The sequence below is a fragment of the Dasypus novemcinctus genome, chromosome 6 (assembly GCF_030445035.2).
Source record: "Dasypus novemcinctus isolate mDasNov1 chromosome 6, mDasNov1.1.hap2, whole genome shotgun sequence".
Taxonomy (NCBI): domain Eukaryota; kingdom Metazoa; phylum Chordata; class Mammalia; order Cingulata; family Dasypodidae; genus Dasypus; species Dasypus novemcinctus.
In genome coordinates, this window is record NC_080678.1 from 128,467,460 (window position 1) to 128,483,623 (window position 16,164).

A 16,164-nucleotide genomic window follows, 5' to 3' on the forward strand; every position below is an offset into this window, starting at 1 on the left:
TTACTTTTTAAAAACATTTTTGTTGTGGTAACATACATATAACATAAAATCAGTCATTTTCACCATTTTTAAGTGTACCTTTCAGTGGAATCAATTGCCTTCGCAATGTTGTGCTATCGTTACTACCATCCTTTATCAAAACTTTTTCATCCCCACCAGAAACGCATTCCTTCCTCTCCTGGTTCCTGGTAACCTTTAATTTATTTCTGACTCTATTATTTTGCAATTCTAAGTATTACAAGTGGAATTGACTTGTCCTTTGTATCTGGCCTATTTCACTTCGGATGTTTTTAAAATTTATCCATGTTGTAGCATGTATTAGAACTTCATTTTTTAATGACTGAATAATATCTTATTGTATGTATATCTTACTGTTATGTAATATCTTACTGTATATATATATACATTGTGTGATTGTGTGTACATATACCATAGTCTGTACAATATACCACAGTTTGTGTATATACCATAGTTTGTATATATATTAATACATTGTGTGTACATACATACCACAGTTTGATTATTCTTTTATCTGTTGGTAGACACTTGTGCTTCCACCATTTAGTTATTATGAGTAATGTTATTATGAACATTGCTAGGTAATTACCTATTTGAGTCTCTGTTTTCAGTTCCTTTGGGTATACACCTAGGAGTGGGATTGTTGGATCTTATGGTAACTCTGTGTTTAATGTTTTGAGGATTCACCCAACTGTCTTCCTCAGTGAGTGCACCATTTTACAGTCCCAGCAGTAAGCATGAGTGTTCTGAATTGTATCTTTTTTTATGCCAAAATTCATGTTCTTTCAACTAGACTTGAACTACCTTTGTATTGTAGAAGTAGTGTTAATTTAGAAAGTAGTTTATTTAATTTAAAAAGCCTCTTTCACACTGATTGTGGGCCTTTTTTTATTTTTTAAGGAAAAAGGATGCATGAATTCATATTCTCTTGAATTATTGTTCCTGTCAGAAATATTATGTCATTTCTCTAGAACTGCTATTTGTGTTGTAGTAGAACTCTTAAAATATATGATTAGAAATCATAATTCTAGCATAGAGGATACCACACGAGACAGGCCTTCTTCATGCCTTTTGATTTGAGCCCTCCCTTCCCACCCTTTTTTCTCTCCAGAACTTTCAGATTTGTGGATTTATTTACCTTTCTTTTTTTAATTTTTTAATTTTTTAATTTTTAAAATTTCGTTGGTGTTAGATAGATTTGTCCCTGGGAGGAATGGAGGAAAATCTACGGTAATCATTTTGTAACAGAAGAAGAGAAATTTAAAAAGAATTGAGCCAAAGTTGAAGTCTTCACAGGGAGTGCCAGAAGCACAGTACTGCTCTTCCCCTCCCAACCCCATTGTTTAAAGCAAAGCATTTGTTTCATAGGATATTCTTTTTTTGAGAATTTGTGAGACATATTATCAAAGCCCTTCTGTTCTCTGGGCCTGGGAAGTTTTTAAAGAAAATTCTATATAATGCTTCCATTGAGGTGATATTTAAACATAGTCGCTCTCACTACATCTGACCATTTGAGTTTTCCTTAGGGTTAGACTAATTACCTCTGTCTGTTTTCCAGAAAGAGTCTTGTAGCAATACCATACCTGAAATTTCTCTGAGTAGTAATTTTTGGGTGTCATGACAGGAAGTAGAGAATCAGGGAAGAACACTAGACTAGAAGTGGATCAGACACTGATCTGAGTGTTAGGCTGAATTTATTTTCACTCATTATTTGTTTTTTGAGTAACTACTAGGTAACAGTTGTTAACCCTTAAAACATAAATGGGGAAGTTGCTTTATTATCCTTTTTCAAATCTGGAAAATTTTCTTATTTCTTTAATTGTTTTATCCCTCCATTATTTCTGTGCTCTTTTCCTAGAATTTTTATTAATTAGACATTGTAATTCTGGACCTTTTTATCTTTTCTCTTCTATTGTATCAGTCTGCCAAAGGGCTGCTGATGCGAAGTACTGAAATCTCTTGACTTTTAGGGGATTTATTTGGGGTAAAATGCTGTAAAAAGTCCAACTCAAGGTTGCTTTCTCATCAAAGTCAGTTGCCATATATTGAAGCAAGATGGTTGCCGATCTCTGGCAGGTCTCTGCCTTCCCCTCTGGGCTTCCTCTTCCTCGTGAGGCTCTGTGGTTAAATGAAGTCCTCTCTCTCCTGGCATAGAGCTTGTTTCTTTCCAGACCTCTCTTTTCAATCTCAGCTGTAAGCTGTCAGGCAAAATGGTTCAGATCTCCCAGGGGCTTTAGCTGTTTGACCCTTCTCCTTTCTGTCACATGGCAGGATCAAAATAACAAAGTTCTTTGTTCTGTGTGTCTTCTTGAATGAGTGTCCATTTATAACAGACCCAGCAAGGGAGCAGGGACTCGACCTGAATCAGACCTTTCTGACATAGAGTCAAAAGCTCTAATCTTAACAGGAAGTCTAAGCAAAGGCTCCTTAGCTGAATTTAACACAGTCAAAGGGTATCACACCCAGAGGAATAGATTAGCTTGCAGACATAATCTTTTTTCAAGATTCATAAAATAATCTCAAACCATCACACCTGTATTCTGTTACTCTGTCTTCTTGCCCTGTATTCAGAGTACTCCTAGAGTTTATTTTCTAGACCTTTTAATTGCGCAGTTATTTTTTAGCTGCTTATGGAAAATTTAAAACGTATTAAAAACTAGAGAGAAGGGTTGGGGTTGTTCACTATACTAAATCACTTAGCTTCAACAATAATAAAGTCATGTTAATCTTGTTTCATTTATATCCCTAGTTGCTTACTCCCTCCCCCCACCTAGGATTGTTTTAAACAAATTAGACATCATTATCATTTTATGATGAATATATATAAATAATATAGTTAAAATTATAAAATTTATGTAAATATTTATAAATTTATTTGTAGATATTTCTTAGATCTTACTAAAAAGATAAGGACTCTTGCTAAAATATAACTTGGCCATTATCTTGCCTGTAAAAGTAATTTCTTAATATTATAAATAATAGGTATGTGTTCAATTGAAAAAAACCTGTCATTTTAGAATAGATTTTGCTTTACAGAATTATTACAGAGGTAATAAAGAGAGTTTGGCATACCCCAAAACCAGTTTCCCTTTTTAGTAACATCTTATATTTGCATGAAACGTGAAGTGTTAAAGGACTAATCTAAAATAGAGTAAAAGTTGAAGGATACAGATTTTAATCTTAATGAATAAAAACAGTACAAAAAATATAACTTAAAATGTAATGTAAATATAAAATGCAATAATAAAAATGTAATCTTAAAAAGGGAAAAGTACAAGGAACCCATAGGAAGAAATAGGAAGCAAAGTAATAGACTTAAACCCTCTTCTATCACTAATTACACTAAATGTAAATAAATACTCCAGTTAAACTCCAGTTAAACAACTAAGTTTATTAAACTGGATTTTAAAAAAACTAAATCTATGCTATTTACAAGGCTGGCTTTACTTCCAAGGACACATATAAGTTGAAAGTAGATGATGATATTGAAAAAAAATTATACAGAGTGAATAGGCACTTGCACAGTTTTGGAAAATTCCTGGTCATTATCTCTCCAAATATTGTTTCTGTCCCCATTGTCTTCCTTTTCTGCTTCTGAGACTCCAGTTGCACATATGTTAGATCATTTATGCCACGTGTTCTTTAAATAAGTTCAGTGTTTCCATTCTTTTTTCCTCCTGTGCTTTAGATCCATTGGTTTTTTTTTGACGTAATATTTTTTAGTTCATTGTATTAAAAAGAAAATAATAAATGGCCCAATTATATTTGTCTACAACAATCCAATTTCAAATATAATAATATAGGTAGGTTAAAAGCAAAATGATTAGGGTTTGCAACATATGTTTTTTTCAATCAAAAGATATCTTTAGTGGCTTTATTAAAGTCAGACAATGTAGACTTCAAAGTAAAGAAATTGACAGGGATAAATTGGGGCATTACCAAGATAAAAGGGTCAATTCACCAAGAAGACATGCAATTTCTAAATATGTATGTACTTATCAAAGTTTCAAAATATGTGAAGCAAAAGCTGACAGACTGCAAGGAATAACAATCAAATTCATAATTATGGCTGAGATTGTAATATACCTCTTTCAGTAATTGATAGAATTGATAGTAAATCAGCAAAGGCATAGAAAAATTGAACATCACCATCGCCAACAGTTAGCACTTATAGACTGTTCCATCCAACAACATGCTATACTTTATTCAAACCAAAGCCAAAGGAAACACAAATTACCAGACTTGAAAGAGGGAAATAACACTACAGACTCCACCAATGTGAAAGGGATGAGAAGAGAACATTGTGAATAGCTCTAAACACATAAATTTGACAGCTTTGATGAAATGGCCCAATTCCTTGAAAAACACAAACTGCAAAGCTTACTCAAGGGGAAATTGATAACCCTGTAACCATTAAAGGCATTGTCTTTTGAAAAAAATTTACCCCTCCAAACACACACACACACACACACACCACACACACACCAAACAGAAAACCCTCCTGGTCCACATGGTTTCACTGCTCAGTTATACCAAATTTTTAAAGAAGAAATAACATGAAGTCTCCATAATCACTTATAGAAAATAGAAGAGAAGGGGAAGATATCCCAACTAATTCTACAAAGCCAGCATTTCCCTGCTATCAGAATCATTACACAAAAAGGAAATGACAGACCAATACTCCTCATTAACAAAGACACAAAAATCCTCAATACGGTATTTGCAAATCGAAACCAGCAGTATGTTAAAAATAAACCATGTTCAAGTGGGTTTATCTTAGGATGCAGGGCTGATTCACTATTTGAAAATCAATCTAAACCACCATATTATTAGTCCCAAGGAAAAGTATATGAGCCTATCAATAGATGCAGAAAAAGCATTAGACAAAATACAACACTTGCATCTACTAAAGCGCTACATCTAACATTGTACTTAATGGGAAAAGACTAAATGCTTTTCAAATTGAAGAACCTAGCAAAGATGTCCACTCTCATTACTCCTCTTTAGTATAGTACATGAAGTCTTAGCTTGTGTGAAAGTCAAGAAAAAGAAAGAAAAGGCAAACAGGATTGGTAGAAATAAAACCGTCCCTATCTGCAGATGACATTATGGTCTATGTAGAAAATCCTAAGTAATCTGCAAATATATTCCTAGAACAATTGAGTTTAGCAAAGTTTTAAGATACAAGATCAACACACAAAAGTTAATCTCATTTCTATGCATAATCCATGACTAATGAGAAACTGACATTAATAAAACAATACTATTTATAGTGTCTCAAGAAATGAAATACATAGGTAAAATTTAAGCATGTATAGGAGCTGTATGCTGAAGAGCATAAAGTGCTGATGAAAGAAACTAAGGAAGACATGAGTAGCCATGTGATGTTCAGGGATTGGAAGGCTCCGCCAAGTGAAGATGACAGTCCTTCCTGAAGTGACTTTTACATTTCCTGCAATAACAGTCAAAATCTCAGCAGGATTTTTTTGGGCACATATAAGCATGATAAGTCTAAAATTTATGGAAGGGTAAATAAACTTGAATAGCTAAAAACTATTTGGAAAAGAGGAACAAAATTGGAGGAATTACACTATTTGATTTTGCAGCAATTGGGACACTGTAGTATTGTCCAAGGCACAGATAAGTAGATGAGTAGAACTTAACAGACTCCAGGAAGGAAAGAGACCCAGACAAAAATGGCCATTTGACCTTTGGCAGAGGTACAAAAGTAAATCAGTGGAGAAAACATAGTCTTTTCAACAAATATTGTTGAAACTATTGACCATGAATATGTAAAAAAAGGAACCTTGTTCGAAATTTCATGCCTTATACAAAGATTATCTCAAATTGTACCTTAGATGTAAATTTAAAGTATAAATCTCTAAAATATTTATAGGAAAACATGAGAGAAAATCTTTGTGACCTGGGGCTGGTTAGGTGAATAGTTCTTATAAATCATTCCAAAAGCATGATCCTTAAAAAAAAAAATTAATTGGATTTCATGAAATTAAAAACCTTTGTTCTGTTAAGGAACAGGACAAGAGAATGAAAAAGCAAGATACAGAGTGGGAGAAAATATTTCCCAGTTACATATATGTCAAAGGACTTGTATAGTACATGAATAAAGAATTCTCAAAACTCAACAATAAGTAGTTGGAATAAAAATTTGCAAAACTGAACAGACACTTCACTAAAAAAGATAAGGATGGGATGGCAAATGTGTATGTGGAAAGATTGTCAGGATCATTAACAAATTAAAACCATGAGATATTACTATATACTGATTAGAATAGCTAAAATAATAAATACGTACCATGTGCTGGTGAGAATGTGGAGCTACTGGAAATCTCATTTCATTGCTGATTGGATGAAAAAATGTTAACCATTTTAGAAAATAGTTTGACAGTTTTTTTAATGAAGTTAAACATTCATCATATTACCCACCAATATTACCCAACAATCTGAGTATTTACCCCAAATTAATGAAAATTTAAGTTTACATAAAACTCTGTACATGGACATTTATAGTAGCTTTATTTATGATAGCTAAAACCTGGAAACAACCGAAATGTTCATAATGAATAAATGGATAAACTGGTACATTCATATAATGGAATGCTACTTAGCAGGAAAAAAGAACAAATTATTGATACGATCAACAACCTGGATGAATCTCAAAGGTATGCAAAGTGACAGGCCATTTCAGAAGGTCATGTGATTCCATTTTTATGACGTTCTTGAAAGGCAAAACTGTAATGGGGGAAATAGATCAGTTTTGCCATGAGTTAATGGGTAGGAGGAGATTGTGACTGTAACTGGATAGCATAAGAGTTTTTTGGGTTAGAGAAACTGTTTTGAACCCTGAGTGTGTTTTAAGATTACACAAATATTAAAATTAATAGAACTGAACAACAAAATAAAAAATAACTTTCCTGGATGATAAAACAAACTAACAATAGTGTAATTCATTTGCCAGGAACACTGAACCTTTCTCAGTTTATAGCTAGCGAGAAACTAGTGTGAAAGAGGCCTGACCCACCATTTTTAAAGTTTGCTCTATTTGAGCGGAGAAACAGCCTAGGGACGGAGGAGTTCTGTGGTTAGCCTGCTGTGACAGAGTTTTACCTCCCACAGGGCTTGTGGAACGCCTCTGGGATCTGGAGGGTACTCAGATTTGAGTTTTCATTCCTGTAATTTCAGCTAATGTTTGTGCTCGGTGGTCTAATAACTAAACAGGTGTATGTGGATACTGGCTCCCAACAAGTGCAGGCCTGCCAGAGAGGGAGGTTGCCATGAGAAACATGGAAAGAGAGCTCTTTCCCATGTTAACACGTCTCTGTGTTACAGGCTTCCTCTCTGTAATAATGCAGTTCCTACCTTGTACAGATGACAGACTTCAAAGGCTGTGAAGAAAAATTATAGTAGATTAGTTTTTCCTTCTTCCCTTCCCTAACCCTTATTGCAAGGTCTTAACAATATCTCCAATACAACTCTTCTCAAAACCTGATATTGGAGAAGCATAGATCTTTTGTGAAGAGACATATTAAAAAGCAATTTTCTTACTCTGTGCTGTCTGCCTTGCTGTCTCCCTATTCATTTATTTTCCAGCTTTCATCTATGTGGTGAAGGACTCTGGCATCTCAAAGCTCTTTGCTCAACTCCAGACCCCAGTATTTAATTATCTGGTGAATATGTCTTCTCTGAGATGCAGAAAGTTTGTCAATATAGTGAGATTCCAAAATTAAGCATTTAAAAAATTCTCCTACAAACCAGGTCTTTCTTTCTTCTGTACTTGATTTCAGTAAATATGCATCATCCATTCCTTCTCTCAGGTCAGGACCCCAGGAGTCGTCCATGGCGCCTCCCTGCCTTCTCAGTTAGCATTGCTTCCATAGGTCTGAACTCCGCAATGCTGCAGCCTGTTTGCTTGCTGTTCTTCTCACCAACACTTCATATGTCACACGGATTTTGCTGTAGCCACAAAACTAATTTCTTTGTCCACTTAAATCCATTTTCTACACTGGAGCCAGAATAATATTTCTTAAATGCAAATCTCACTTGGTCACTTCTTAAAATTCTTATACCCTCCCTCCTAGGGAGTCCAAGCTCCCTAATGTGGCCTAATAGTTGTTCTGGATGTGCCTCTACTTCCATCTCCTCCCCTTATCTGAGTTTCAGTCATAATAAACTACTGTGGTTATTTGAGCAGACAAGGGGATAGGCAAACTATTGCCATAAGCCATATCTGGCCAGCTGCCTATTTTTTTATGGACTGCTGGCTAAGAATGGTTTGTACATGTCATGTGATTCTACTTCAAATGGTTGCATAAACACGTTCTTAGTAGCTTCTATTTTGCCTATACAGCCCTGGAACTGTCTGCTTGAGAGGCAGACAAGTGGTCTTGGAGGGTAGGGATTATCTCTTCTTTACATGACTATTGCTTGTGCCCAGAATAGTGTGTTGCCTATATTGATAATTTATATTTGTCTAATTATTGAGTGTGTCTTATGTCTGCTGTACGAAGAGTGAGATCTGTTCCTTTCTTAGCAAAAAATGCTTTGGATGTCAAGACTGATGATGCCACACACACACCAGGAGGGTATGAAATCATTTATTACTCACATAATGAAGCTTTCTGGGGAGAGCAGGGCAGGCACAAAGCTGGGCCAAAATGGCTTGAGTGAAGGGAGGGGCATGTGACTGGTTTTTATTGTGGTCAGGGCCTGGAGCTGGGTTGAGGGTTCCTGGACACGGGCTGGGTTTGTGTACTTTGTACTTCTCTGTTGGGGCTTATTTAGATGTGGGGCAAGAGGAGACGAGGGGGCTTGAAAGCTGTCAGTAGTCAAATGTCAAAAATAGAGCCAGTCAGACTATTACAGGGCGAGAGCTGAGCTGTGTGTAATTACGTATAAGGCTATAACCATGAGCCACAGGAGGTTGACTTTCCAAACTGAGGTTTTTCTTACTATAAAAGGATTATGTCTGTAGTATAGGAAAAGCAGAAAGAATATAATGAAGAAAAACACATAAACACCTCACATAATGAAAATTACAGTGATTAATCCTTTAGTTTATAATTTTACAGATGTTTAGAGATATTTTTCAGTACTAAATATGGAGTCCTGTTGTACGTATTGTTTTGTAATTTGTTTTTTTCTCCATTTTACAGTATACCTTGAGCATCTTTCCATGTAACTAGATACATTTCTGAAACATTATAATAATCATTTTGTTGAGAAGTGTTAACTCTCAACATGAAAGGTCTTCTTTTTTCTTTCTTCCTTCCCAGTACACTGTTGCAAACGTTGTTCCAACTTCTTCCTTTTCCACTGAGTAGCAGATTTTCTTAGTAACTTCTCAGAGTGATACTATAATTACTCCATGACTTTTGCTTTCATTACAACAGGCTCATTCTTATTCTTTTTTTTTTTTTTAAAGATTTTATTTATCCCCCCTTCACCCTGGTTGTCTGTTCTCTGTGTCTTTTTGCTGCATCTTCTTGTATACTTCTGTTGTTGTCAGTGGCACGGGAATCTGTGTTTCTTTTTGTTGCATCATGTTGTTGTGTCAGCTCTTTGTGTGAGCGGCACCATTCTTGGGCAGGCTGTACTTTCTTTCACACTGGGCAGCTCTCCTTGCGGGGTGCACTCCTTGTGCGTGGGGCTCCCCTACATGGGGGACACCCCTGCGTGGCACAGCACTCCTTGCGTGGCATCAGCACTGCACGTGGGCCAGCTCCACGTGGGTCAAGGAGGCCCAAGGTTTGAACCGCGGACCTCCCATGTGGTAGACGGACGCCCTAACCACTGGGCCAAGTCCGCTGCCACATTCCTGTTCTTTAAGGCTAGTTTTTAAAATCATTTTATTATAAAATAAAACATACAGAAAACTACCCAAAAACAAATGTAGAGTTAGTTATGAAAAGTTGAATACCTTTTGCTGATCTGGGGTCCCCAGCAAGTCTTACTCTGGACTTAGAATATAAGGAGTTATGCCTTTGACTCTTGCTGTGGGCCTTAGTTGTCAGACCTGGCCTGGAGTACCCAAGGCTGTCCTGTTCCACACATGTCCAGGCAAACATAGACAGCCAAATGATTTTATAGTGTCTCAGTTTACCAGCACTGCTGTAACAAAATACCACAGACTGGTTTGCTTCAAGATAAGATAACTTACTGTTTCACTGCTCTGGAGGCTAGAATTCCACAATCCACCTCTGCCAGCCATGCTTTCTCCAGGTGTTCCGGTGGTGGCTTGTTGGTGATCAGGCTCTGCCTTCTTCTCGTGGTGAGCTGTTTTCTTTTTTCTTCTCCTGCTCCTTTGCTTCTATGTCCAAATTTCCTTTGCTGTGAAGACTCCTGGCCTCACGTTAGTGGTGCTTTGAAGATCCCGTTTGCAAATGGGATCACACTTGCAGGACTGGGGGGTTAGGACTGGAACATGTCTGTATGGGGTACAAGATTCAATTGCCAACTTAGATGGTACGATTTTTTTTTTTTTTTGAAATTTGCACAAGTTACTGCTTTTTTCAGAAGGGAGAAAATACAGGTTCTCTAAATAAAAAGGAGCAAAGGGCCCATAATCCTAAAGTACAGAATTACCTTGTATGTTTTAATTTCCTTCCAACCAGTGGAAGTAATGTATTTTTTATTTTCCTATGAAATACATCTTGTGCTCATATTGATATGTCCTATTCAAATACAGGAATACAGAATTTTTACTTAACTTCATTGATCTTACATACTACCTCTACCTCTATGTAAAAACTAACCTTAAAGAATCTATTTTCCACAAACACCAACCTAATAACTCATATATATATATATACACTATATACACAACAGCCTGAGAAGAATAATACCATATTACTGCCCACAATACAATTATTGAGAACAGTTTGAGAGTTCTCTCTGAGCACCTTGCTGAGTAGAATGTCATTAACTTGATATACAGTTTGATTCATTGACTTCATTTACTTTTGAAATGTAGGGATTCATGGAAGAATTATTTACAAATGCAAAAGATTGGAAACAGCCCAGTCTAATTTTTTTTCCAGTTAACATCTTCTCTGTATTTCTAAAGATATTTATCATTTAAGATATTTAAGTGTGTTTCTATTATCTTTTTAAGAGTAACAGAATATTGCATTGCATGACTCTACCATACTTTCTTTTTAACCATTTTTTTCTGTTGGGAATTTAATCTATTTCTGCTTTTTACCATTCTGAACAATGTGGCAAGGATCATAGTTTTGCATACATTTCGTGCATTTGTCAGATTATTTCTGAGGAATGAATTCTTAGAAAGGAAAAGATTGCCCCCCCCCCTTTTTTTAAGCCTTAGCTTTAGCTTAATTCTGACAAACTGGCTCCCAGAAAGTTTGCATGAATCTGTTACTGTCTGCAATATAGGTGAATCCTAGATTTATCTCACTCGTGATAAGTCAACACTGGTGTTAGCATTCTTTCTAATTATTTATATCCTGCATCCTATTTATTGTCTATTATTTTGTATTTTGTGAATTGTACATTTGGTATATCAGATATTTTCATGTCAGAAAAAGATTCTGATCAGTATTTCTTATGCCAAGTTTAAGGAGTTACCCAGATTTTTAAAATAACAATTATTGTGAAGTGGATTTGGCCCACTGGATAGGGCGTCCGCCTACTACATGGGAGGTCCAAGCTTCAAACCCAGGGTCCCCTGACCTGTGTGATGAGCAGGCCCACGCGCAGTGCTGATGCACGCAAGGAGTGCCCTGCTACGCAGGGGTGTCCCCCACATAGGGGAACCACACGCGCAAGGAGTGTGCTCCGTAAGGAGAGCTGCCCAGCGCGACAAAAGTGCAGCCTGCCCAGGAATGACTCTGCACACACACAGAGCTGACACAACAAGATGACGTAACAAAAAGAGACACGGATTCCAGGTGCCGCTGACAAGAATACAGGCGGACACAGAAGAACATGTAGCGAATGAACACAGAGAGCAGACAGCTGGGGGGAGGGTGGGGAAAGGGAGAGAAATAAATAAAAAATCTTTAAAAACAAAAACAAAGCAATTATTCCACTTACTCTTAGTCCTTAGTAGATCCTAGAAGGAGGACTTGACAGCTAAAATTGGAAATATTTGGATGGAATACCTGGCATAGGGGACAATTTTCATTTTATTCATAATCTGTAATAAAGTAGATATTACCCTTCTGTAGGAGCTCTTCATGGCCATAATATAGCTCTAAGTGTTTAAAAATTTATGGTCTTATGATCTTTTTACTGTGTATACTAGGGAAAGGTCTTGCAATATTGGACCATTTCTTGGCCCACCAGTGAGCTGTAGGTCAAACCAAGTTCTTTACCTTAACTTAACTTAGTTTGTGTTTATTCAGTTCTTTAGGCATCAGATAAGACCCTTTGAAAGCAAAACCCTTCTTTCCTAAGGAGAGATAATAGCTAGCAAGGTTGTAAATAGTAATCAGGAACTTTTTTTACTCATGTGAGTAGTACCGTCCTGTCATAGAGAAAGGAAGGAATTGAACTTTAACCAAGGAGGGCAGTGGTGCTGATGGTAGTTGTGGGGATTTGGCACCTATCAGGAAGAGGTATACTCACATCATTAAAGGTTCTTTCCTTATTTTATGTCAGGGCCCTAATCCCTAGGCATGATAACCTCCCATACCACATATGAATAAATTTTGGGCAATTTTTCATTGTTGTAAGTTATTCCTATTTTTAAGATAATTGTTAAAAGAATGGACTCAAGAACTAGACTTCCTGTGTTCATATCGTGGTTTGGCCATGTGTTCAGGTTTCCTGTGTATTAGTATCATCTACACTATGGGGATTATAATAGTCAGTACCTTATAGGGTTGTTTGAAGAGTAAATAAATGAATTAGTATTTGTAAAGTGCCTAGAGTAATATCTGACCCATAGTGAGCACTACGTAAGTTTTTAAAAAAGATGAAATTGAAAACCTTCTGTTAGGGAGGAAGACTAAGAAAAGGCTATTAAAAATTAGCCTAAAATGGAGGTTTGGGGGTGGGGTGGGAAGCAGGTAAATACAGGGGATTGGCAGATACTTGGTTGAAACTATAATGTGGAGCAAACTCTTTAGACAATATAATAAGGAAGGGTTACTGGTTTAGGGTGTTGGATGGGGGGCATTTGGCACAGGGTGCACCTGGAGCAGGCTTCTCGGGAGTGTGTGAGTGCATTGTCATAGTGTGTTATATAAGTGGATGGAGACCCATACAATGAGTGGGAAGGTGTTGTAGCCCCATCTTGGGGAGGCCCCGATGTTCTCAAATGGGGGAAGGGTGTCTCATGAGAGCATGGGTGGCTCCCAATGGGGGAGGACAAACTAGTATGTCAGGCCCTCAGCATTATTGGAAGTATCTATGAAGCTTGTTCTTCAAGCAGTGAAGCTTGGTTGCCACTGTGGGCCCCAACGGGAGGAGGAGAGACGAATAGAAGGGATGGAAGAGGGGGTAACTGGGGGGCAATGAAAGTGTTCTGTATGATCCTGCAATGATGGATACAGGCCACGTTAAATATCATCAAAAACTTATAAAAGTGTATAGTGTAAAATGCAAACCGTAATAGAAACAACTGATCATAGTAGTTATGTTTCAATATTTGTACATCAGTTTTAGCAAATGTAACATCCACATGTACAAAGGTCATTGTTGGGGAAGAGGGAGAGGGGAAGGATGTTGAGTATAGGTCATAGTGAAGAATATAGGGGACTATATTCTATATGTGACTTGTGACTTCACTATGACCTAAAACCTCTTTGAAGATATAATGAAGAAAAAAAATGAAGGAGGTAAGACACGGAGGAAGACATGACGAGATTGCCTTGCCACTGTACATATAGGACAGTACCTATTACAGTGATGAAAGGCAAAAAGTAAAAAAAAAATTTTTTAATAATATTTTTCATTTTTTTAGTACCCTATTTTTTTACTTTATTTTAGTTTTTCTAAATTATTATGTATTTTATTTCTAATGTTTAAACCTAGCATTACTATTTCATTTTCCTATTAATTGAATTTGGCAGTATATTAGGCTTCATTTTCGAAGAAATTTTGGATCACAGAGGGGTTCAACTATGGCAGGAGGGGAACACTGTTGTGGGATATCATTGATGGGGGATGCAAGGGACGGAGATTGCCTGGGCAGGTATATAGGGTATATAGATATGTTCGGATGTTCTTTGGGTATTGACCCAGCAGGTAGAGATTCATATAACAATTGAGGGAGTTCTGGTTTCCCATCCTGGGGAGCTCTGCCACATTCCCCAATGAAACAGCAACAATCTCCCAAGTGCAGGGGCAATGACCAGTGAAAAAGGATAGTCCAGTGATGGGCCCTTGGTACTGTCAACTATCCTTATGAGCCTTTTGCACTTGAAATTTCAACTTTGCCTGGAGCTGCAGGGTATCTAAGAGTTACCTCCTGGGAGCCTCCATTTTGTTCAAATGTGGCCACTCTCTAAGCCAAACTCAGCATATAAACCTTCCCCCCAGCATGAGACATGATTGCCAGGGATGAGCCTCCCTGGCACCAAGGGATTACTACCAAGCACTGACTGGTGATGCAACTAGAAAAAGGCCTTGAATAAAAGGGGGAAATGATAAAGACAAATGAGTTTATATGGCTAAGAGACTTCAAAATGAGTCAGGAGGTCACCAGAGGGATCATGCTTATGCACTTCTCAGCAGAATCTCAGAGACAGCCAAAGTAGATGCAACCCCAAGTAGTGGTGCTCTTGAGGGCTACAGAGACACCCAGGTCCTATGGTCATGGCACATGGCTCTGGAGTTTGTTGCCTTGCCAGTGGACCCTACTTTGGAGTTTGTGCTCCTGAGTGTGATGGAGTTGGATTCAGATGTGACTTCTCTACACATGCCTCTCTGTCCCTTTTATTTGAACCTATGGTTGGTATTGGAGTTGGCAGGTATATGCCCAGAAGACTTGAATCTCTGGGCTGTTCATGTGTCAGCTGGGCCCTGAGCCTTGTGAGTTGCAGCACCTACCCTTCAGTATGTTGGACTTAACCAGGTCAGCTGACAGGGAGGAGAGGATAGACAACCATCACACCAAGGAAGGGAGAGAGTCTACAGCTGCAGGCATCAGAGTCCCATCCACCAGTCATATGGATTGAAGCCCTTTCTCAGCTGAGAGGTAGAGTGAGCGTTGCCACCCCAGGGGCCTCAGGATTGGAGAATAAAATATGGACTAGAGTGGACTTACTGGTATTCTACTATAGACTTACTGTGACTCTAGGAATGGAAGAATTTATATCACTGATGTGGAGACAGTGGCCACTGGAGTTGCTGAAGGTAGGGAGAGGGAAAAGGATATGGGGGCATTTTCAGGACTTGGAGTTGTCCTGAATGATATTGCAGGGACAGATGCAGGATATTTTATATCCTGCTGTAACACACTGAATGGACTGGGAAAGAGTGTAAACTACAATGTAAACTATAATCCATGCTGTGTAGCAGTGCTTCCACATGTATTCATCACTTGCAATGAATGTACCACACTCATGAAAGAAGTTGTTGATGTGGGAAAGTGGGGGTTATGGGGAGTGGGGCATATGGGAACCTCCTCTATTTTTTAATGTAACTCTTTGTGTGATCTATGTATCTTTTAAAAATAAATAAAAGATGTATTTAAAAAATAGCCTAAAGTAAGTAAACCAGTTGAATTTGTTCCTTCACTTTTAAAATTTGAATTTAATTTTTATTTTATTCTTACAACACAGACATTAAGTAAGTACAGGTTGATCGTATAATGAGGTGTTCAAAACTAGTGGATTCACTAGTGTTGTGGTGCCCAGACGTCCTTAGGGCTTTGAGAAGCATTGTTGCTTGTGTTCTGTGCTAGGTTATAGCATTAAAACTTCTTTTTTGCTGCTTTTGTTCACAGGATATTCTGAATAATCTTGAATCATGTGACCTTGAGGATGATGACCTTATGCTTGATGTGGATCTTCCTGAGGATGCACCTCTTGAAAATGGTGAGTAGAGCCAGTATTGAACCTCCAGAGGCATATATTTGAGCATCTTGACTCTCACCTAATTTGATATTTATTTGCAGATTTTTAAACCTCAGAGAAAGAAGTTCAGATTGAGAATCAATCTTAA

The 16,164-nt window shown here is 37.4% G+C and overlaps 1 protein-coding gene across 2 annotated transcripts in view; it reads left to right on the top strand.

Moving 5' to 3' along the window:
- Positions 1–16,164, top strand: part of CCSER2 (coiled-coil serine rich protein 2) — a 165,198-nt gene that overhangs the window by 52,004 nt on the left and 97,030 nt on the right. For both annotated transcript variants that reach the window (XM_004484502.5, XM_004484500.5), the window contains exon 4: positions 15,947–16,037. In XM_004484502.5, the coding sequence (XP_004484559.1) occupies positions 15,947–16,037 (91 nt within the window). The remainder of the gene's footprint in view (positions 1–15,946; positions 16,038–16,164) is intronic.